The sequence below is a fragment of the Argiope bruennichi genome, chromosome 5, assembly GCF_947563725.1.
Source record: "Argiope bruennichi chromosome 5, qqArgBrue1.1, whole genome shotgun sequence".
NCBI lineage: Eukaryota > Metazoa > Arthropoda > Arachnida > Araneae > Araneidae > Argiope > Argiope bruennichi.
In genome coordinates, this window is record NC_079155.1 from 9,885,038 (window position 1) to 9,910,122 (window position 25,085).

Here is a 25,085-nt window from a genome sequence, read left to right on the forward strand (position 1 = left end):
ATAGAATCGTATTTGTGAGATTCATTTCGAAGACAGATACCTATTGATGATCATGATTAGAAAAAAAAGTACACCCTATTAGAATCTTAAAGGTTTCCCTAATTTATGCTTTGACCTTTATGCAAAACAAAGTTAACATACGTACAATGTCCTCATTTTTATGTAAAAAAAAAAAAAAAAAAAAAAAAAATGGTTTCTAAACTACCACTGAATTTTTAAATTTGGACCAGTGAAATTATCTTTATAAATATAATAAAAAATTCATTTCTGACAACATGTTTAATAAATAATTATCATTTAAATCATCTGCCTTAACAGTAGAACTGGAATACACTTACAATAAAAAAGAAAAGGAAATTTAGAAGTCTAGTATCATTGCTCAACTCCCCCCCCCATCTCTCTGTGATGAAAGTATGCGCCCTTTCTTGTAAGAAGCATCCAATTGATAAAAACAAGGAGCTGCCAGGGTAATATAATTTCTCGCCTCCGCGCGCCACGTGCTCACGGCTGCGCACTGGCTCCGCCTACAACGGACATGCGCCGAAAGCGCGCGCCAGAAGCATGAATGCTACTAAGCGCTAGTTTATAATATCATTTCTCGCTCCGTGTCTTCCTTTGGCTGGCGCACTCTTCCACTATTGCATCAAGCACAAAATTATCCACATTGTGCAACACAAGTCCTCCCATGCTGTTCAGAACTTCACGATATTTTAGAACACTCAGCGAACTATCAGTCTGAATATTGCTCGTGTAAAATAAACTTCAGGTTTTGTTGAAATGGACTAGAAAATTAATAACACAATTCTTTTGAAATAATATAAAACAACACCATAGAAAGAGATTTATATATTTCTTTTTAAAACTCTAATATTTGAAGGAACATTGTAAATATGAATTGCAGTCGCCTTGGATATCTCTTTCTGTTTCTTTACGTGCTAGGTAAGTTGTCTCTTCTTTGATTTTAAGCTATATGGAAGTAATGACTAATAAATCAGTAATAATTGCTTTACTAAAAGATATTAATTATTATCTTCATTATTAGAAAAATATGAAAATTAAAAAGAATTTAATGGAATTGTCCCACACATTAATTAAATATTTTTCCTCAATTAACTTCACAAGATTAAATCCGAATTAATTTATTTTATTTAAGCTCGAAATGTAATATTTCGAACATACATTTAAATTTCAAAAATTAAATAAAATACATAAATTAAATCTAATTTGAAAGTCAGTTCCGATTGTTAAATAAATATGTTCAAAATTAAAAAAAAAAAAAAATTCTCAATTGAATATATTTCTAATGTTAAAAAAATCAATTATTGTCAAATTTGTCTTCCAATTTTCTCAACTATTCTTCTGCGGTAAAACTGAAATAGTATGCCGATTTTAATACAAATGTGAAAATCTTCTAAGTCAATATCAATTTGTTAAATTACAAATCCTGCTAATTCATAACTTTACCATAAAATATTATCCATAATGAATGATGCTTTTATGAATTATTTTAGAAAATATAAACGTTGTACAAGAAATAAATTAATTTTTAATTGCACTTGCCTAGACGTAATAAATTAATAATAAAAGTTTACCAGAAATTATTAATTGATTGAAAATTAACTTTTAACATTAAATAATTTAATTAATGTAACAATTTATAAGAATTAAGTATCTCAGACGAATTTTCTTTTGAAAATGATTGAAAGAGGAGTTAAATATTTCAAAAGGCCTAAAACCTTATAATGGGGTTATTAAATAAATTGGTTGTTCAAACAATTGAGAAAACATTTCGGGTAAAACTCTTAACATGATTCAAAGCACATATATTAAATTTCATGAAATATATGCAAAAACATTCCAAATGCATTAATCTGAAATTTTCATATTCTGTTTGCTTCAATTAGAAATTTCAAAATATTGAAAGAACGAGAATAGTATAGATTTTTATTCTCTGAAATAACTTTAATGAAAATTTGTAATTATAATTTAAGAACACTAAATGATTAAAAAAAACCCACATAGTATAGTTATTGAAGTTGACACAAAAACAAGGAGAAATAAACTTAAAATCATATATATATATATATATATATATATATATATATATATATATATAATTTGCATTTTTTTTCGATTAAACGCTGCATAAAGATCTTAACTTATGTGTGTCTTTCTGAAGAAAAGAAAATCTCAGATAGCAGGAAAAAAAACACCATTTTTTTCAAAAATAATGAATAACGTTCAAATGATTACAAAATGAAAAACTTTGGAATTAGACATTAAAGCAGTTTATTTTTTTTTTAAATTTTATCTACAGTTAGTTATTTATTTCCTTCAAAAACAGCAAAAGTTGAAATTTTGCAATGCATTTAAAAACTAAGGTGTTATAGGGGCAAATGCATAAATGACAAGTAAATTTCTCAGTAATTTCTTAAAAATGATTATTTAAATTATGTAAATTAGCAAGGAAATTTAACTGTTTTTCTTTCATTTTGAAAGATGCGTAATACTATATAATATGATAATGTACATGAAAAGGTGATTGATTTTGAAATTCAATAACTGAAAGTTCACCTAAACAACTTGCCACAGTGAAGTGACAGTTTGCAAGCGATTCTACGAAAAAGCTGTGGATAAAGATACAAAGTGGCATCTTTTATAAAGAAATGCTAAAACTAACTTAGAAACTAGCCATTTTCGTATGAGTTATGCCTACGTAGTATATCATTATGATTTCGCTTCTGAATCACAACAAATTAACTTCAGTAAAATTATGTTAACAAGAAATATCGATATTTTTCTTCTTACAAATCAAAAATTAATTATGATCTTACTCGGTATTTCAGTCCTTCCGGGTAAAGTCTGCGTTATTAAAATTATCGAAACAGTTTTCCGTGACATCAAATTGTCTCTGAAATTTTGTAAAAAGCAAATTATTCTTCTAAGTATTCGTTAACTTTTAATTTCTTCAAACTTTCAAAAACAAAATATTGACTCTGCTTTTATTGGAAAATTTCGGACATTTCAGGTTAATGACTTTCTGAAATAAATTTGTTACAGATCATACAAAGGAAAAAAAGGATAAAAGTTTAATTCAATGTATTTAATTTTACTTAGATTGCACCTTCTAACCAACTGAAATTAGAGTTCCTTTTACTCTTAGTTTACAATTTGTTATTAATTATCAAATGTTATTTCAACTAGTTATAATAGAGTAATTTTGTTTCACTAGGAAATATATTTACTTTTTTATTAAAGGAATAAAAGGGAAGAATATTAATAATTTTAAAATTTAAATATATACTGAATATTTCTAAATATTATTGAAACTTAACACTATCAAAAATACCAATTCCAACAAAATGATAAAGGAAAAGCGGATGTCACACTGCCTTATAGAAACAGCACAAAAGGGGGGAAAATATTCTAAATGATTGAAAGTATAAGATTTTATTTCTATTTTTATACTAAGAAAATTGGATATAATTGTGATATTAAAAGATATGACAGGTCCATCAATTTCTTTGAAATAAAATATAAAAATTAAGTGGAAACAAATATTTTAGTGGGTGTTAGAAATAAGGAAGTTGAATTAAAATTAATTGTGTAACAAACAATTTCATGCATTTGCATATATTTAGAAAATATACTTGAAAAAAAGAGCAAACTACAAATTTCGATTATTAGTAGATTAAAGGAGATAAAAGTATGTAGTCTCTTTTTAAAAAAACATAAATACATTTGAAAAATGCTTTAAAACTTCGAAATTGCTCCTGTTTTTCCTTAAGCTATATAATTACAAAGTTGAAGAATATAAATTATTTCTAAAATTTAAATTTGTCTTTTGTAGGAAATGTTAGCAAATTAATAAACTGGGTGAAAATTGGTATTTAAAACGTAATGACTTCTCTGATGAAACAGGCATGCAAAATCTGTAATTTCAAGAAAGAAATTCTTGGAAACTTCATAAAGCAATCAACTGAAATTTTTGACTAAACGTTTCACGAGTTTCGAATGCTTTTGATTAAATGTTCACGGTTTGACTGAATTTTGTTATTTTGGTCAAATGGAATTTATAGTGTTTTAAGAATCTTTATAGAAAAGGTAACCTGAATGTTTTGAAACTACAGTTCGTTCTGCAGAAGTTACACATGAATTTTTATGTGTGAAATTTCCTGTAGAAATGAGTGGAATATTCAAATACGAAAAAAAAAAACATTTTGAAGAGTAAAGAAAACATTTTGAATAAGTATTTGTTATAACGGCTTATGCATTCTTTATGGTTTACCTAAAATATCTGATTTGTAATTGTTCTTACAATTGAAACTCCAAAATACGCTCGCTTCTGTACTTTTTGGAACTCTGTATCTAGTTATTCGTAAAGTAAATCGTTAAAAATATCTGAAGATATTTTCATTAAAAAATATTTTGTGTGCATGGAATATTTCTTCAGTCTGTGATGAGGAGAATCGAAATGGTATTTGAAGCTGGATTAATTAATTTACATAATTTGAACAGTTCAGTAATTCATATAAAATGCTCTTAAAATCATAAATAAATAAATAGAAATAATTTTATTTATTTAAAATCTACTTTGACTATTTAATCATTCTGATTTCATTGATTGATTGCATTTTAACCAGACGACTTCATTCCCCATTTACTTTTTATGATTTCGTTGATTTATTAAACTTTAATCATACTGATCTTTGTATTCCAGTTTTTTTTTTTTTTTTTTTTTTTTTTTGTGGTTAGAATTGTCGTTACATCAATACACCGAAATTGTCGTTAGACCTAAATTGCCATTACACCATTGCAACGAAAGACAGAATTTTAAAAACTATAATATCTTCTGAAAACTTCATAGTTTTAATCCTCATAAATAACAATAACGTTTTAAAGTCACTTCATGCGAATATATTTTCGTAATTGATCAAAATTTTAAAATATTCCTTTTATTGCAAAATGATTCGAACATGAATATTTTAGCTAAATAATTAGAAACTCTTTAAATTCTATGAAAATGCATGATATCACATTTTAATATATATTCAATTCCTTAGAAGATTTATAATTATGAAATACACTTATAATTAAAAATTTATTTTCATTAATTCGTTGTGCATTTAACAAAATGTAAGGTATTAGTCAATTTTCAAATTTATTTTTTCCATTTTTAGGAATATTACGTTAGAGACACTATAATGGTGTATTACCAATATTTTTAAGAACAATTAAAACCGATTATTTTTTAAAGATATTTTTCTTGATATTCCGTTCATAGAATAATTAAAATCAATAAGTTCTAAAATGACAAATTTAAGATCATAAAAACATGGTATGTGTGAAAAAGTCATAGATATTTTTAAAATTCGTAAAGCAGCCATCTAAGTAAGAATGCATCTAAATCATAATAAAGATATGATGTTAAGGGTTGCTTCGTTGAACTAAAAAATCTTTCCTTAGCGGTCTCAAATATTCTTTTTTCTTTACTTTTCAAAGAAATATGAGTAACACCATAAATAATATATTTGATGTCAGTCTGTTAACTGGGAATTATTTGTTACGAATCAAGCTTTCAAAATCCCTTTGAAATAAAGATGGTAGTTAACAAAAACAAGTTTTGATTCTATGGTTTAGAATTAAAACGAGTTGAACTATTTTATATATTGAACATTTTGCACGGTTATATTTATTTCCTTCTTTCCATTTTGTTCTTCATTCTTTTTGAACTATCTATGGGAATTTTCCTAAAATCTTTTACCCTAATTGTGAATAATTCATAATAAAATTTGGTACATGTTTAGAGAATGAAAGTACCACAAGCTGATCCCTTAATCCATGAAATGTGAAACGGCAGCTTACTAATATATTGATATTAAAAAACTTTATTTTATCATTAATCTACAGCTAGTAAATAAAACATTCTAGAATACTAAGGTTTTTGAAGAATTTGTTTACAACTTTTGAGAATTGAATCACTTTTTGATTCTTTTCATTACATACTATGGAATACAAATGTATTAAGCCGTTTTGTTCATTTGAAATACAAAATTCTTTTAAAACTTCATACATCTGTGAAATTTCTAAATTATTAACTTTAACATTTCCAATAAATTTATCACTTTATAAATTACAAGTGCCGTCTCTGTTTTCAAATAAACATTTAAGGGAAGATAGTGAATCATTCAGTCATTCACCTCAGAATTAACTGTTGTTCATCAGTATAATGATTTAAAAGTAAAAGTAAAAGTTTCTAAGGATTTTTTGGAACAGAGAAATATATTATACTTTCACCATTTTCCAAACTAATTTGTTCTTTTATTACATAGACATTAATTCCTAATAATATGCAAGCAAACACTGTCAATACCTGCTTCCGCGTTTGAGGAGAAATAATACACGGTATCCCACATTAAAAATCCAGTGTTTCTGTATTTATAAATTAATCATGTTTGAATAAATTTCTAAGCCAGCCCCTAAAATTTAATTAACTCTCCAAAATAAAATTCTTGGAAGCAAGAAAATCAATTATATGCAAGCAAACTTTAAAAAAAATGTATAAAATGCAATATGCCTTCCCAAAAAGCAAGACTATTGGAGACGCGAAAGGTAGTATAGTATCGGAACTAATTTTTGCAGATTCTCCGTCCCTGAAACCCTAGGGATGTTTCCAGTAATTGTACTATCTTTTTGCCCATTTATCATGGCTTACTCTCTGTACTGAATTAATAATAACTTTTGCTGCTTATGGATGGTCCGTGGGTCAGAACCTCGAATATTGTTTGCATTGAATATTATGTACGATTCTTTAGTTTTCTTCTTCCTCTACTTCCTGACAATATTTATCTTTATTTACTTTCATTTTTCTAATAGCAACATTCGCTGATCCTTCGAAGATAAATAGCACAAAATATTTAAACGTAAATTTACATTTGCTATATTTTAGTGATATCACCTATTATACTTGATAATTTCAAAGTTTTATCTAAATTGTAAAATCGAAAAAAATGTAGGAAATATATGTAATTAAAATCTATATTCGCTTATAATAAGCATTGGAGTTTAGTAATATTTTCCAGCGGTATTTCAGCATCTTAATTATAATTTTTATAAGAAAATGAAAAGATTTTTTTATTTTAAATAAACGCGATCCTATAAATGAATGTTCACCTAGTCTTTCCTTTAAAATTTTCGTTTTTAGATAGATTATTATGAAATTCAAAAATAAATTATTATTCATATAATTTTTAATAACCGATGCAACGAAGATGAATAAAATCAAGTACCGCATCAAGTGCATGTAATTTTGGAAGCAATTTGCTGATATTTTAAAAATTTATTTATATACTTATTTTTAAATTATTATTATATTTTCACGTGATTAAAAGAGAACATTTACTGTGTCTTGCAACAGTGAATATTTTTTGCAATCAAAATAAGAATCTCGAGATTTATTCGGTGAAAGTAATGAAAAAATAGTTCATTTCATTAAATTTATAAAAAAAAAGAAACTATAATATTTATTTTTCCACATTGTAATTGATTTCATTTCTTATTCATCAATAATATAATTGACCATGAGGATTTATTAAATTATTAATCATTTTTTTCCAACAGATATGGTGTTATAATAAAATGTAGAAACGACCATGGCTGATTTTAAAAAATTCACATTCACTAAAATTCATCTCAAATAACTCATAAGCTGCCATTTGAAATCCAATCAATGAATGTGATAGAAATTTTACCTTACAAATTTATTTGTATATGTTATATAATTATCCTAGTATCTTAGATTTCAATAATTACTAAATGGAGGTATCTTCATAATTTGTTGGTTTTGAAGCTGTAGTAGGTTACAGAAATAAAATCCAAAGAGCAGCCTTTTTTGTTGTTTGCTATTGTAAATAAAAACAAAATCATAGAAAAAGATTAAACGAATGATAAAAAAATATGTCGTTTTTACGACTTAATATTTTGAGATATATTATTAATAATAGTACTAATACGTTAATATTTATAATTAATATTTAGAAAAAAGAGAATATTTGATTGAAAACAAGCTGAAAAAGGAAAATAATTAAGATAAAAAATATATGTGAATAATAATAATAATAATAATAAACTTTTTTTTAAGATAATGTATTCAATGCTGGGCAGTTATTTAAAAATAACAAACAAATGGATTTCTATGTTTTTCTATAAAATGACTGAACTTGAACATCTTTTGTCTCATTATAGTTTTTTACCTTTGTGCAATTTGAAGCATTATTAATAATCAAAGCATTAAAAAATTTAAAGAAAAATCTTTTTTTTTCTGTGACTTTAAAGTCGATATCCAGTAAAAGCAGTTAATAAAATAAGTAGGTTCCACATTTTTCCTTTGAAAGCAAATGTGGCTTACACTGAAAATGATATTTTTTAGATAACTATTTTCGAAATTCAGAAAAAAAAAATATTATGATACTCAAATTTAGAGTGCTTTTTGTTATTAAACTGAACACTTCAGCACTGTGAGATAATTTATTTATTATTAATTTACTAAGCAAATACATTATCAGTCATATAAACACATTGAAAAATACCAAAAAAAAAATATAACAATCAATAAGCTTTGTTACTAGAAACAAATTATCTTAATAATAAATCTGTATGTTTTTTTGTTTTTATCTAAACAATGAAGCTATTTAAAACAACGCAAAAAATTATTTGTATAAAAGAAAAATAACTATTAATAAAGGGTTTTCGAATTCAAAATTGTCACATATATAAGCTCGTCAGCAGCAATATTTGTTGGTTGCCCGTTTCAAAGTGATGAGAAAAAGCAAAATTCTTATTACTTCAGGATAATGAAGCGTATGATAGTTCGTCTGAAATTTGTTGAAATTTTCCTCGCTCTTTTAAATTTCAAAAATTTTGAAAGCCAACTTCCACATATATAAATAGAAGTGAGCTTTCCTTTCGTGATGAACTTATTTATTTTCAAATTTCCTTGATACTCAAAAATCACTTTACTGAAGCGCTTTGTGACCCCAATCTAATGCCTTCTCTATCTCTGCTTAACCATTTAATCGTAGTTCATCCTATTTTATTATTTCCGTATTGCATTTCGAAAATTTTAAATTTTAAAAATATTTTATTTTTGGTTTATTTTTTAATCGAAATTTTTCTTCAAGTGGTATCTTTTAGTATAAAAAGCAAATAATTGAAATTTGATTTACAGAGAAAAATTACTGCATCCATGAGAGAATTCTGTCATAAGCGAAACAGAATAGGTGAATATTTTTTTTTCAAATTTAAATTTATTAGGAAGTCAGAAAAATCTTCACAACTTCGCAATGAGTAATATAACATAGTCTATTTTAACGAGTGCAAATTGTTTTTAAAGGAAAACATATTTTATTCATGTCAGGCAGTCTCTTTCAATGATTTAATTTCAAGAAAAAATATTATTTTATAAAATTTGTGAATCCTAATGAATTTAAATAAATTTCTTCTATATAGAAAAACAAAAGAAAAACTGAGGTAGAGAAACCTTAATTGTTATAGTTAAGTGATAAGCAGAAAGCCGGAAAATTTGTAATTACGTGCGATTTCTTTTCCATAAAACTAAGAATGAATAATGGCTTTCTTTATAGCCAATAAATATATTCATCGTGAAATTCCACCTTTGTTATATTCTATAAAATTGAAAAAGTTGATTTAACCCATTACTCATTGCTGTTCCCTGGAATATTTAAACATTTTTATTATTATGGAACTTTAGAAAATAAGAGAAATCATTTAGTGCAACGAAAGAATAAAAGAGAAACATTCTTACAATTCCAAAACCTTCAAAAATTTTCTAATTATTAAAAAAATGCAATATGATTTTGTAAAACAAGCAATATTTAATGCTTATAAACTTGCATAGGCTAAGCAATTTCGTTTCGATATAATCTAAAAATGTCCTCCCTTATGACACATTTTTATGTCAAAAATTATTACATTAAGAAACTTCATTATGAAATAAAACTCTTATTGTGTCTATGCAGCCAAAATGCTAAGGATTTTTAAACTTTTTTTACGGAATGTAATACGAAATTAAATTTTCTTCCTTGTATGAAGAATGCTCTAATACAATTAAGAAAAATAGTACAATAACGAGTCCACTTTCCTGTATTTAAAGCTTTAAAGTAGTGTTTTACAATTGTAACTAAATATTCAACTTCTGTTGCTGCAATATTGTTAAATTAAAAATAAATGCAAAATGTAAGAAAATAATCGACTCCTTTTAATTTAAGAATTTATAAATTTCTGATATTTTTACATATAGACGGTAATTCATGCACATTTATATTATTATGTATATTAAGTTACTAATTACGAAATTTTAAAATCCATATACTATAAAAGGAAATTTTACTGTCGCTCAGTGTATCGTCTAATACAGTAACGATAATATCTGGCAATACAAATTCTCGATAGTATTTGTAAATTCAATAGGAATTATCAATAAATAGCGAAAATGATTCTATAAATATTATAATAAGATGTATTTAAATTAAATGACCAGGTAAACTATATAAACCTTAATTTATAATTTGATTTTGATTAAAATTCTTAACCTATATTTAGCACAATTCTGTAATAGCTATTCACTTCAGGAATGTGTTCTAAATATCCATTTCTTCAACACTGATATATTTATTTGCTCATTTTTTGATGACTTTATTCTAACAGACCTCTTATAATAAATTATATAATCATATTGGATTTTTCTCAAATTAAATAAAATTGCATTCATAAGTAAAACATTTTTTTCATAAATTAGGGTTTATTTAATTATATGCAATTTAATTAGTACTAATCAATAAATTATAGATCTAATTTCTTTTTTTAATTTAAATTGTATTAATGAATTTATTTGCCCGTTTTGGGTCCAAGAATTCTAATTAAAGTTGCGCCAAAAAAAGGAAAATAAATTACATATACCTTCCTAAGGTCACTCTTTTTGTTCTAAAAATCCATTTATTTCAAGCCCAAAGTGTATATAATAAATTGCTCAATTGATAGAAAAATCTTATATAAAGCAAGATACAAAATTCAGAAAATCGAAGGACTAAAAATTCCCAACTTAAGCTATGCAGTTATATAAATACTATTTCACTAATTAAAGAAATTACGGTCTCTTCCTTCGCATTCAAACTACAAAAAGAAAATACCAAGATAACTATGAAAGAAAATATTTAATTTTTCTTTTAAATGTGTAGCTACTTATCTTAGTCAAATTAAAAAAGTAAATTTTTTATATATACTCTTATGCATTCTTTTCAATTCCTTTAAAAAACGTCAGTTGTGATGCACTAATTTAGGATAAATATAAATATTAGAAAACTAATTTCATTTCTGACCTTTCAAACAAAAGACTTTTCTAATTATGAAATGCTAAGATGCTCTTCTAAAAATAGGCATTTTTTTATCATTTTGTTCTACAGTAGAGTTTCATTAATACTGTATTCAATTTATTATAAATACATAATTGAAACAAACTAAATAGTTAAGCAGCATTATTACATAGCTCATTACACGCCACTTCATCCTACGCATTTCTATCTAGATTTTTTTTTTTTTTTACGACTTCGCGTTGCAAGATTAGTAAAAGGCCAATGAAGGCATTAAATCACTGTCTTCAGACACTGGTATGTATATTCATGACTACATTAATATGAGAGAAGCCTTTTGCCATCACTTTCCGAAGTATAGAAAGCTGAGATTATCGTTTTTAGGGCGCAAAGAAGAATTATGTGTTTGCTTGCTTAAATATTCCACCACGAACTTTACGAGAACAGCAGCACATTTCACGACTTAGTTGAGACTATATAACATTACAGCCGCAGACTCTTCTCTGCGAACGACATTAACAGCTTTTGTCTGAGGTAACGAAGTTTTGCACTCGTATATGAAAAAAAGGGGAAGGAACAGAAAGTTATTATCTAGGACAGGTATTGAATGAAAGGGACTAAAAGTCACAGCTTATTTATGACATTATATTAGATATGTGATTGAATTTATTTGATGCTGAAAAGTGGCTGAAAAATTTTAACCTAACATAATCTTACTGAAAAAAAATTCATATAGATCTATAACATAAAGCAGCAAAAGTCCAAAATTTTGATTAGGATTAGGGATTCCAAGAGATTAGGATTCCAAAATTTTGGAAGCTTCGTTGCTCAGAAAAGCAATTATTGAAAGTGAATCTAACGTTAGCAAGCAACACAATTGTAACATTTCAGTATTGATAGTTTCAATAACTATCAATATGTGAAATATAGAATTCCAAAATTTTGAGAGTTTCATTGATCAAAAAAATGCAATTATTGAAAGTAAATCTAACGTTAGCAATCAACACAAATGTAACATTTCAGAAATTACATTTACTCTTTGAAAGAGTTTCATCATATGATAATTGACAAAAATCAATTTATTTAATAAATTCCATTGGCTGATTTCAATTTACTATACGATAATCTGTACATAATATATTATTTTTAATATTTAAATTTGTATTATAAATATAAGGCTAATTTTAACATAGAAAATACACAGTTTTTAAAATAAAAATATTAGTTATGAAATAAATTTTTAATTGTTTAATATCACATTAAAAATTAAAAAGTCCTTAATAATTAGATGCTAGATATTATAAATGTTATATATAAACATCAGATGTAGTTTTAATTGTAATTCAAACCAAGCAAAAAGAATGGCTAAAAAATCATAATGCCTGATTGATATTTTAAAATAAATTTGTATAACATCTATAATAAAAGAAATTCGGAAATATCGATAATATCCAAATAAATCTTGAAATCACAATGATCGCTAGAAATAAATATATATATATAAATGGAAAAAAATGGGATATGTATTTGATGCATTAAACATCCTTATAATTTATTCACTGTATCCAGAATTTGAGATTACTTTTTAAAAAACTTTCCATGCTTTAGCGAGTTTTGTAGGTTAATTAAGGATTTTATATCGTACATAATAAACCTTTCAAATATTAATATAAATAATTCACATAATATAATATCCATATAATAAATATAATAATATCCATATAGTATTTATTTTATGAATAACAAATTATAATTACACAACTAGCATTTTGTAACATACAAATAACTTACAAGGATCATTAAAGTAAATTCCGGTTATTTCCTGATGAATACATCTGGTATAGATATAATTCCAGTTTACACTAGCAATAAATGCGATCCCTTAAGCCATAGTGCTCGCTTAAGATGTTTAAACAAACATAAATATGTAACATTCAGAATTTAGGAAGTTCCGCAGCATCGTCGATCAGAAACACTTAACTACTCAAAGTAGGTCCAATGCTGGCCAGAAATGCAAACGCAATGTTTCGGGGACTCCCCCAATAGTTTAGAAATCCATTAAATTAATTAAAAGCCATCGTTGCCGGGATCTTAATAAATCAGTTAGTGTCCTGTAAAGCGATTTCGGGAAAAGGTTAGGGTATCTATTTAGGAATAAGTAAGCAGTTGCTGAAGGGCAATTACAATTCCTCGTTTAGGTAAACAGGATTACTTACTTCCCGTGGTTCCGGGTGTCGTGAACACTTGGTGGCTACTTGTTGTTTTCACTGAGGAACATTTTATGTTTTAATACAGTATGCTCCGGCACTACATCGTAATTAAATGCAAGAGCTGTCTGAGGAAAATTTAAATATGTCAAATACCATCTTTTCTCAAATGAAAAATGTGATTTAAGATTCCATGCACCGCTTGCTGAGTGAAAGTATTTAATTAATAACACATTAGCAGTTTGGGCGGTTTACATAATACTTATATTGGTTTAAGTTTCTTTTCCAAAAGATTTAATTAAAGGTGTACCAAATTTTTAATCATCGGTTCGGTATTATTAAAAACTACATTTATAGGGCTTTGGAAGAATGGCATGAATTAATAAAGAAAATCTTATGCCAAAAGATTAAATTTTACTTTAGTTAAAGTTTAAACATATTTTACTTCTAAGCATATTTAATGTTATGGTTATAAAATTAATTTCTTTTCTTTAATATAGGAAATTAGTAAGTGTTTTTAATCTAGATACTTTAGATATAAAACTGCAATTGATTAAAATTCACTGACTATTACCGAATTACGATCTATTTATAACAGTAAATATTCATTAAGTGAAAATATTCAAAGTTTTCTTAGCAAACAATGATTATTCATATCTGGAAAAATCTTGAAACATGATAAAATATTTTGGCTACAGTCAAATACAATGGTTCAAATACTTATGATAGTTCTCGCTATTTTCAATTTCAGTTATAAAATATTTGGATAATTTAACAATCCATAGTTTTTTTTTTATTTCTGTAAATTTTGGATAAAAAAAGGCTTATTCTATTACTAACTTTACTTAATTATATACGAATTCAATAATTTGATAATTTTTCAATGTAGCATTAAATTTTATTAAAAAAGGTATAATATGAAATTGCTTTATTTTAATTGAGTTAAGTTAATTTAAGTGATTAAAATAATAAACGATTTAATTATTACTTCAAATTGTTATTCGTAAACATTTATTATAATAAATGCATTTTTTTATTGAAAATTGTTACTCGATATAATAATTACAAGTGAAGTTGATGTCAAAAAAATTACGCATATGAAATCGTACTCAAATTTTTTTAAAAAATCTTTCTGAAATGTTGCTTACTGGAGGATTTTAAAAATATTTATACCTTAATTACCGTAAAGAAAATTTAGAAAATACCACATTTCATGCAACTAATAAATATTCCATAAATTTAAGTGTAGCTATCTTTTAGAAATTGAAATTCACATTAGATATATTAATTAAATAAGCTAAATAATTTATTCCAATAATTTAATTGAAACAAAAATGACAAAGCAAATAATTTCATATAATTTAGTTGATTTGAATTTCAGTTGTTCTTAAACTTTAATGACGTTTTAAGAAAAAAATATTTAACAGGATATTTGTACTTAGCAATCCTTTTATTGAAATAAAATCATAAAAAATATGTCATATAGGATATAAAAATTAATTTAATTAATTAATTTTGCCTGCTTGTATAATTGCAGCAATTACATTTTTATTTTAAAATGTGAAGTGTTTGTTTAATAATCTATATCAAAAAATTAATAACAAATTAAAAGCGGAAAATTATATTACATCTCCATCTTGTATTTTTCATGATTCAGGGGCAGATGCCTTTTTTTTGTAGGTACACTTTTAAATTTAGTGATGGAAATACATATATAATGAAACATAGATGTATCGCTTAATTTAATACCTATATCATCTAAATAATTGCTCCGTTTATGAAATAAAGGTATATTAGATTTGAAAATCTAATATGATTTGGTAGTTTATCAGTGTATCGCATTTCTGTTATATCTACTTTCGATTCAAGCATTTCCCTTTATATGTACCTAGCAAAATAATTAAAATTTACATCATAAGTATCTTCGTAAATTAGCTGTAACATTTTTTTTTTCCTTTCACTTTTCCGTTCACTTCTTTTCTTTCATTTCTTTCTTTCACTTTTCCTTTAGCTGTAACATTTTTTTCATTCACTTCTTTTCCTTCATGTTTTCTGTATACCAATATTGTTTTTTCATGCCTTTCATCTTACACATAATGCTTTTTTTTGCTTTTTAAACATATGCATATATTTCAAATAGTTTTTACTCACTTAAATGTACATTTGAAACTTGGATAGTCCTATTTGTTCAGGTTTATTTTTCAGAATATTATTAACTTAAATATTGTTTCAAGGATTTTTTACCAAATTCTAAATACTTATATAGACATATCTGATTGAGTGTTAAATGTGCAATAAGATTAGAGTCATCTTTGGAGGAATAAAAATTTCATTTTCTTCGAATTTAGCCTCGAATCTAGATAGTTTTATTACTGAAATTATTATTAGTTAAATATTATATAGTGGAAAACTTTTTATTAAAGGTATTTGGATAAATATTGTCCCAAAAATGTTAATAATTTTGCTGAAAATGTTATATACATTACATTATTTATATTCTTATTTAACGCCACTTGGGCTCAATTTAAAAAAGGATTCGTTTTATATTGAAAGATGATAGCTTTCTGAACTCTGAATGGCACATATTTATATTCTTTTGAGTATTTTAATCATGCAGTAGGACGTAAGAACGCAATTTTAAAAGGTACATTTACTGTTTACTATAAATTTGAATGATATCCATAAAAAAATTATACGTTGAAAATTAACTTATTCTTAGTACAACATGTTATAAGCTTTCATAAATTTAATATGCATAATTTACTCAGATTAATGTATTTTATATTTTATTTTATACGACTATACACTATTCTAAATGCATTTTCTTACTTATCAGATAGATTTATTTAAATTTACTAAAATTATTATAAAGCACTGTGCAAATCTGATCTTGCATGTTTTGTTCATAAATAAAAATTCTTAAACCTCAATTTCCATTAATTACATTGTATTTATTGCCAAAGTTGCAAATTAATTATATCCAAATCATATATATTTAAATGAAAATTAACTGAAATTCTGTTTTTTATTCCATTTTTTTACAAAACATATCCAGTTTGATCTGATATGCCTTATACGTAAAAAATAAAATATTTTACTTTCATAATTTTAGTAAATAATTAGCAATCGCTATATCTAATTTGATTCCTTTCTAACTATTTAATTTATTTTCCTAACATTTACAGATTTAACATATTAATTCTTAACAACTAGATAATATTTTAATAAATTTTCATAATTAATGATGTGATAATTAAATAAGATTTATTAAAGTTTTCACTAAATTTGAGGATATTCTCTTTCTTGAAGTTATGGCAATAAAAGTAATGTGGTTGAAACGAAAAAATTGGACATCAAATCTTTTTCGAGCTGGACTCGTATCCAGAACGTGCTCTATGTGTTTTGATTTTTTTAATTTGTTTTCTGTTATTCGTACACTATATAAATGAATACTATTATAATTTTTTATAGCTTTAAAATTATATATTTTTCTAAATTTTTTTTAAATTTTTCGTTGAACAATTAATATTTTATAATATTAATGTTTGAAATCACTTATTTTGTCACAACATTTTCAAGGAATTTGATATAATTCCGAATATTTTTACAGACATAGTATAAAACCTTTTATTGTTTGTTACAGAAATAATATAAAAACTATTATTAAATTTTTTCTGCCTTATATTTAATTTACAATATTCATAAGGGTATGAAGGGATTTTCAATTATTTTACATTTGTTAACAAACTACTTATATTTTTCTTAATATTATAATTAAATTGAATATACTATTTCAAAAATTTGAGATTTTATTCTATAAATTTTAATATGATATATTTAAGCAATGTTTTATTTCTGTGAGAAAATCATTCTCCTTTTCTGCCTCTTATTTTTACTTAAAATAGTAGATATTATCATCCTATAATACGGAAGATTCACTTAAAATTCAAATTATATTTATAATTTATAAATTGGTAGTTCCTATTTTTAAATTAATAAAACAATTCTTGTAAGAAATTCTAAAATTACAGGCTTATATGTAATGAGAAACTTCCCTTTTATGTAAAAAAAAAGTTCTTAATAAGCGCATTTTTATTAAAAAAATAAGCCAGTAACATTAGAATAAAAACATTAGCTATTAAAAATTCATTTAAAAGTGAAGTGCATGCACTTTGCGGTAAGGGTGTTTACTTATAATCGAGATATAATGAAAATCATTTTATCGTTATGCTAAATACAGATTCATGGCTCAATGATTCTTAATATAAAGTGCAAAAAATATCGTGCACGAAAGGCTAAATATCTTCTACAAGAGAGAGAGATCAAGCTGCATGAAAATTCTTAGCAGATTTTTTTGTTAGAATGTAAATACAGATTTTGCTTTAAAAAAAACATTTTATTATTATTATGCTTCCTTAGAAAAATGGATGAAACATATTGCATGTCACATTACTTGATTATAAATTATGTTAATAGATACTGAAAACATTCATTCTAGATGAATTAGGATTGAATATCTCAAAATTAATTTAACTTCAATATATCATACAAAAACTTTTAAATTTCTTCAATCTGACACAAATATGAAGTGTAGACTATTCTGATAAATCATAATGTAAGAAATTTAATTTAATTTTTGAAAAAATGCTATGTAAAATTCATGATTTGGCGTATGTGTATTTAGCATTATGAAAATATATGATTAAACTCACTGGAGATACCAATTTATTAAAGTATTGATTTGTATGTGTACAGCTTTTAAAACTTTGCAAATTAAAAATAAATCTGTTCACAATGCATTTAACTCTTAGTTTCATTTGTATTTCAGAATAAATATTCCCATAATTATTATTAACGTACAATGATGTGATACTCTTGTACATAAGTTATATCGTACAATTATGTGATGTTATTGTTTTAATGACTCAGACAAATAAGATAAATATTTAACATTTATAATTTATTTTTAATTGTATAACCCATGTTTTATCAAATCTAAATTTTATAATTTTCTTACCACTTATCATATACTTTGCTATTTTATCTACAAAAAGTATATGTGTAACTTTCCTCACAGTTTTTGAAATGTTAATTTACAGTAATATGGGATTTTTTAAAAATTTTTTTTACAGAGATATGGCAATATTTTCTATGCATAATTCGATTAAATTGACACAAGTCCTGCATATACTTATTAGACAAAAACTCTAAATTAAATTCATTATGTTATTGCTACTCTTGGGAATAAATATCTGACTTCTGATGTTTCTCTGATAAGAAAATAGATAGCATCAAACTGTAGATTATTCTCATTTAGAGACATACAATTATTATTTTAACGGATGAAATTCAGGAAACCTGTATTTTATTATAAAATTAAAATTTATCATTATCGTTATCTTAGAAGTCGGTATTTTCAGATATTTAATCGTGAAAATATCAATTTTTAAACTGTATTAAATTTTAAGTGTTTGATTTTTCAGGGAAAGTTTTATTATTAGATGAAATGAAAATTTAAACTATACTTTTATTTGAATCTTTTCAATCATATCGTAGTACTGGGATATTCAAACGCTTCATTCAATTTCTTTTATTATAAATTATATTTTATTTAACTTTCCGATTCCATTGTGATTTGAGACAGCTACAATATTTTGAATTGCCTTTTTTTGTCCACCAATTCTTTCAAATCAATCACACAATCTTTTCAATTAATGGATGATCTAAAACTAAAATGATATCTTACTTTACTATTCGCTAACACAAGCATGCTGTATTCGCATATGATCCTTGACTGAACTTATTGGTACACAATTAATTAAATTATACCAGTTAGTTTAACTATTATTTAAAGATATTTTTTTCATTTAAATGTCAAATATTGAATTATTACAAAATCATTCGATTTTATACTTTTGCTGTATTTCAGCTATGTACTCTATCAACAAAGAATAAAAAAGAATATGTTAACCATTTCAAATAATGTTTAAATGCATATTGTGAAAGCATTAGCTTTTATTACTAAGCAATATGATTAATAATGTCTTATTGATAACCATTACTCTAAACTGGAAAATTTTTCAAATTTTGATTCTTTGAATATTTTTAATATCATTTCAACTGTTGTTCTTGCTCTCATTTCTGTTATGGATATTTCTATTCCATTTAAATATTTTGTTCTATAATAAGCTGTATTACTAACTAAATATTATAAGATTCATATTAATGAGTTATTTATGAAGTATATATGCACTTATGATATTCTTGAGGTTTCAGAAATAAGAGCACATAATGAATATATATAGTTTCCATATGCAGAAATTTAGCACAACAATCTTGTTTGCCAAAATAGCAATTATTTTCGAAATGGAATGCACTCCTTTTAACTATCTCCCTGTTATTTGATGAGACTAAAAAATATGAATTTAATTACATCAGTTTAATAAAATTAAAAACCGTAAAAATAAAAAAATAAAAAAAAATTATTTACTACAAATAAAAGCTGAAGGGAGCGTCCTACTTCAGTATTAATGCTCAAAGAAAGTAATTATTTATATCTTATTTTTAGTACTAACATAAACTATTTATAAGATTCACTATATGTAAACAAATAAATAAAGGCTGACTGAGCAAGCGAAATGAATCTGAACAAATAGAAATGAAGTTATATTAAATAACCAATGACATTGAATGGAATACAAATTCCCTTTTATAAAAAGAAAATGTCTTTTTTTTTTTAATTATCAAAGACAAAAATTAAAAAAAAAGTGTATTACTTGGACATAAGTAGTGTGGCAATGCTCTATCTAACTATATGAAAATTTCTTTAAAATATTAAAATTTTAAATATAATATATTTAATTTTAAGAATAAATACATCGGGTTATCACACTTTTATTGTAATATCAAAGTTTATTTGCAATGCACATGTTCATTATTGCATAGTATTGCTTAAATTTATCTTGCAATAAATATTTTAAAAAGTGATCTGGTACGAAATGGCCTTCTAAAGATTAGAAGGTTAGTCTCTATGCTTTTTTCTCATTGAAGTTTTAAAGGAAAGTCTTTGTGAGGAAAGCAAATTTTCAATACTATATTTTCATTCTTATTAAATGAAGATGATTTATTATTTTATTAAAAAAGAAATCATTTTATGTATTTAACATACCAAATGAAATATTGACTTCTGATTTATCATCTTTCCTATAGCGAATTAAAATAGTGCATATACAAAAGCCAAAAATTAGTGGAATATTTAAAATTAAGTGGGTAAATAATCTTTAATATTTAAAGGATAAAAAAAAATCATTTCTGAAGGCGACATGGGATAACTAAAGAGGATACTTCAGATAAAGTATCCAACACAAGTCGATTGAATGAAATATGAATTCCCTATTCGCAGTAACTAATTAATTAATCACAATATGTGAAGAATGTATTGTTTCAGATACCAAATATTTAAAACACTTACTATTGGTGAATAGAATGTAATTTCAAAAAAAGGAACTTCGAAGCATTGAAAATAAAAGAATGCTTCGAATGAATGCATATTCCATCAAGCATTTCTTGGGTCCAATGTTCTTTTCTATCCTATCATTTTCTATTACTTAATTCACTACTTTGGAGCTTCTTGCAGCAGCCTCCTTATAGCATCCACTATTAAAATTATGTTTCTTACTGCTGTATTTATTATTATTGGTTATAAGCAATGTTTTGGTTCAACTTGTAGGAAATAAAATTTTAAATTATATTTCTGAAACTTAAGACTTTCTTACTAATGTTATTTTTAAAAAAAAGTTTAAATGTGACAAAACTAAAACAAATATAAATTTTGGAAATTAATATGAAATGTAGATTTCATTACATTTCAGATTATACATCAAATTTATAAATTGGTTTAGGAAAATAATTTATTATTTTGTGAATTTTAAATTTTTATTTTTATAAAGTTAATAATTCCTCCCCTCAACTAAGAAAAACTAATAAATTTGTTTTGAAATGTATGCTTTTACTTGCATGTGCACAAGTCTCATTTTTAATTTTGCAAGATTATATTTAAAGGAAATATTTAAAAAATGCGAGCATATCATAAATTTTTAGCATATCATTCATATCGTTTCTTATTAATATCAAATTCCATATTCATTCAAGTGATTTATTCCCCCCAAATGACAGTTAGCTAGTTTTACTAAACATCACTCTTTTATACAGTGCAATGCATTTTCTTCCGCATTTGTACTCAAATAATCAATAATACATTCTGCATTGCATTAAAAAATAAAATTAAATGAATCCATTTTTTTTAACCGTAAAACAAAAAAGAATCCGTTTTCCGCCGAATCATCCCTCCATTATAATCTAATTTTAAATTTACATCCCTCTCATATATACCCGCAAGCGAAACGAGACACGGAATATTCGGAATTCATGCTCACTGTCTCACATTACGCAGACGGATGTAATAAAACATAGGAATAAATTGGGCCGCCAACTTTTTCATTGATTTTAACCTCGCCAAGAAATCCCTAAGCCATTTCCATAAGAAAATATTCTCCCCCTCCGAAAAAAAGTAATAAAACAAACCTTACGCCACAAAATTAATGCACGTGCTTGCTCGCACACGGTTTCCTTGAAGCCACTCGGCTGCTTGCAGATGCTTTAAATACATTCTATTGAACTATATTTGGGAACTACTGGGACACATAAAATGGAATGTCGTGTACCTGTCTTTACGGCTTTATTTTCCGTTCGATAATTATTATGTGTTCGTTACATGGATCTCTGATGCTGGAGATGGTAGAAATCGTAAATAGGTATTTCTAACGTTATTTCCAGATACTGATGTTGGGAACCAAACTGGAAAAATCTTGTTTTTCGAATTACAGATGAAACGTTCTTTATTTCGCGCAATAACTTCGTACCTTTTTAAGCCATTAAAGTGTTGATATTTTCAACTCGATAAATTCTAACTAGAATCCTTTTAAATAATAGATTTGAGATCAATATTTGTAACGTTCATTTTAATTTAAGCATTTTGCGAACTTTTCGAAAATATGCTTAGGAATTCTTCATATTTTGGTTTCATGAAGTTTATAAAACTATATCAAATAAATTGCTATTTACTATGAAAAATATCATGTTATAAATTAAAAGTAATTGATTTTAACATTCTGAATAATTCCAGTAAAAACAGTATATATTCCCGTATTGTTTATTTCCTATATTGCATGATTCAGTTTTGTGTTTTAGTTCATACTTCTTATCGTGTATTATTAATAAAATCAATTGTATAATAAAATGTGATAGAATGTAGAAAATATTTGATATTCTAAGAAATAAAATTTCAAATATCGAGAATCTGTTAGAGAAAATTTATATAATTACAGGATTGCATATCCATTACCATATAAAAAGAATTTTGATGATAAATTATTTTTTTCCCAATTGTAACCAAAATAAGTGATAATAATATATTAAATGGCGAATGAGTTCCAGTTAATATATCAAATCTTACCTATTACACCGAATTTCAACAAAAAATATGTATTAGATTTTAATTTATGAAGTTTTTGTTAAGAAAAATCCATCAAGGATTAGAATTTGGGGAAATAATATCTGAGGATGTAAAATAGCTTTAAAATGTACGTAAACACAAATATAAAGTACAATGCAACTTCCCAAAAAATAAACTTAAAAACAAATGTCTAACGGTTTTAAAAAATAAACTGTTTAAATCTTAAGAATAATAAATTTAAAAAATCATAATTTCGCATAAATTGACTTCTTAACTTAGTCACATATCTTAATGTCTTAATATGAAGATTAAATAGCATGATTATCTCGTCAATATATAAAAGTATATCTGAGATATAATCGGTACTTTTAGACTCATTGGTTTACAAGCAACATTACTAAGATTTGCCTTCAACAATACTAAATAAAGATAACACGTTATTTAAAGATGTTAAAAAAACTAGTCTAACTAAAGAGAAAAATGCTGTTTTTCTGAAATTCAGTATGTTTTTGGTGTATAAAAATCAGATTTACAAGAATTAGAGTTTCGTTAGGAAAAGTTACTTAATGTTCTTTTTTTTATTATTATTTATGCTTAAACATAAAAATGTCGTGGAAGTTCTTTCTACCCACATGTGCTTAAAATATTAAATATACTGTGGTGCAAAGTTATAATGATAGTAAAAGATTTTAGGACAGTAAAAAGTGCCAAGAAACATTTTGATTTATCTTCTTTATTCTGAATTGACAATAAATTTGATAACCAAATAAATGTTTTAAAAAAAGGATGATAAATGGATAAAAATTTCGCAAGAGAAGTAAAGACGTGGCAGAATATTTCTCTAAGCAATCAAGGAAGTTTATAATTTTTATGCTTGCTTACTTTTGTATTTTTTTTTTTCATAAGGATTATACAAAAACAAATGTTAAATTATTTAAATAGTCATTTAAAAATTGTTAACATAATTGGAATAAAAGAATGATAAATTTAATTTAATTTTGCTTTTAAATTCATGTATTTCTTCTTTTTATGATAAATGATGATATTTTAAGAAGTTTAGCTTATAAAAGAAAAAAGAAATCACTTAAGAACTTTTACTATACAAGTACTATATCTTTATCATGTTGAGTAGATATTATTTATCTTTCATTGTATTGGGTCAAAAGAATAAAAAGATAATATAAAAAAACAAGCAAGCATATAGTCATATAATGAAAACTCTGAGTAAGAGTATTTTTCTCTCCTTCTTTTAAATGAAGTATTTGTTTACAATGTATTTAATCATTCGCGAGGGATTCCGATTTGCCTGCCTAAACGCATAACCTGAATATAAACATATTGCAATGCAAATGTCTAAAATTCGATATAGTATCCTCATCAAATATTTTAGAAAGAATATTTTATATTTTCGTTTAATATAGAAGATATGATTCAATGTCGTATTGAAGTATTAACGAAGGCTTGTTATAATTCTCCTTTTTAAATTATTTATCAATAAAAAGGGAACTAATCTATTTTGCAAAGTTGAAGGATGTCGACGTTTTTAGTGATTCCAACAGCATATTGCATTTATAATATTGCTAAATCATGTAATTTCAAAAGTAATCTAGTATAAAGAGAAAAATTTGAATACTAAATAACAAAAAGCCCATTTGACTTAAAATGACCTCCTCTTTTACAAAATAATAGTAGTAAATAAGATGAATCACATTCATCAGCTTAATTTGCTCATTGCTTTTTTTAGCCCGATATAACTTGTTATTACATAATAAAGCTTTAATGTGCATACTCGTTTTAGAACTCTTTTTGTGTTATCTAAATTATTGAATTTATTCTAAAGCATTCAAAAATGTGTTTCAAAGATTAGAGAAGTATTTTGAGTTATTCCTTTTTTTTGGTATTAGTTTATCTTTATAATTTTATTTCTACATTTTTTTAATTTCTTTTAATCAATTATAAATAAAAAAAATTAAATTC

At 25.0% G+C, this 25,085-nt stretch overlaps 1 protein-coding gene across 1 annotated transcript in view; it reads left to right on the forward strand.

Moving 5' to 3' along the window:
• Positions 1 to 619: 619 nt before the first annotated feature.
• Positions 620 to 25,085, forward strand: part of LOC129969386 (limbic system-associated membrane protein-like) — a 240,595-nt gene continuing 216,129 nt past the window's right edge. Inside the window, exon 1 of the mRNA XM_056083947.1 lies at positions 620 to 939. Within this exon, the coding sequence (XP_055939922.1) occupies positions 891 to 939 (49 nt within the window). The 5' untranslated portion in view covers positions 620 to 890. The remainder of the gene's footprint in view (positions 940 to 25,085) is intronic.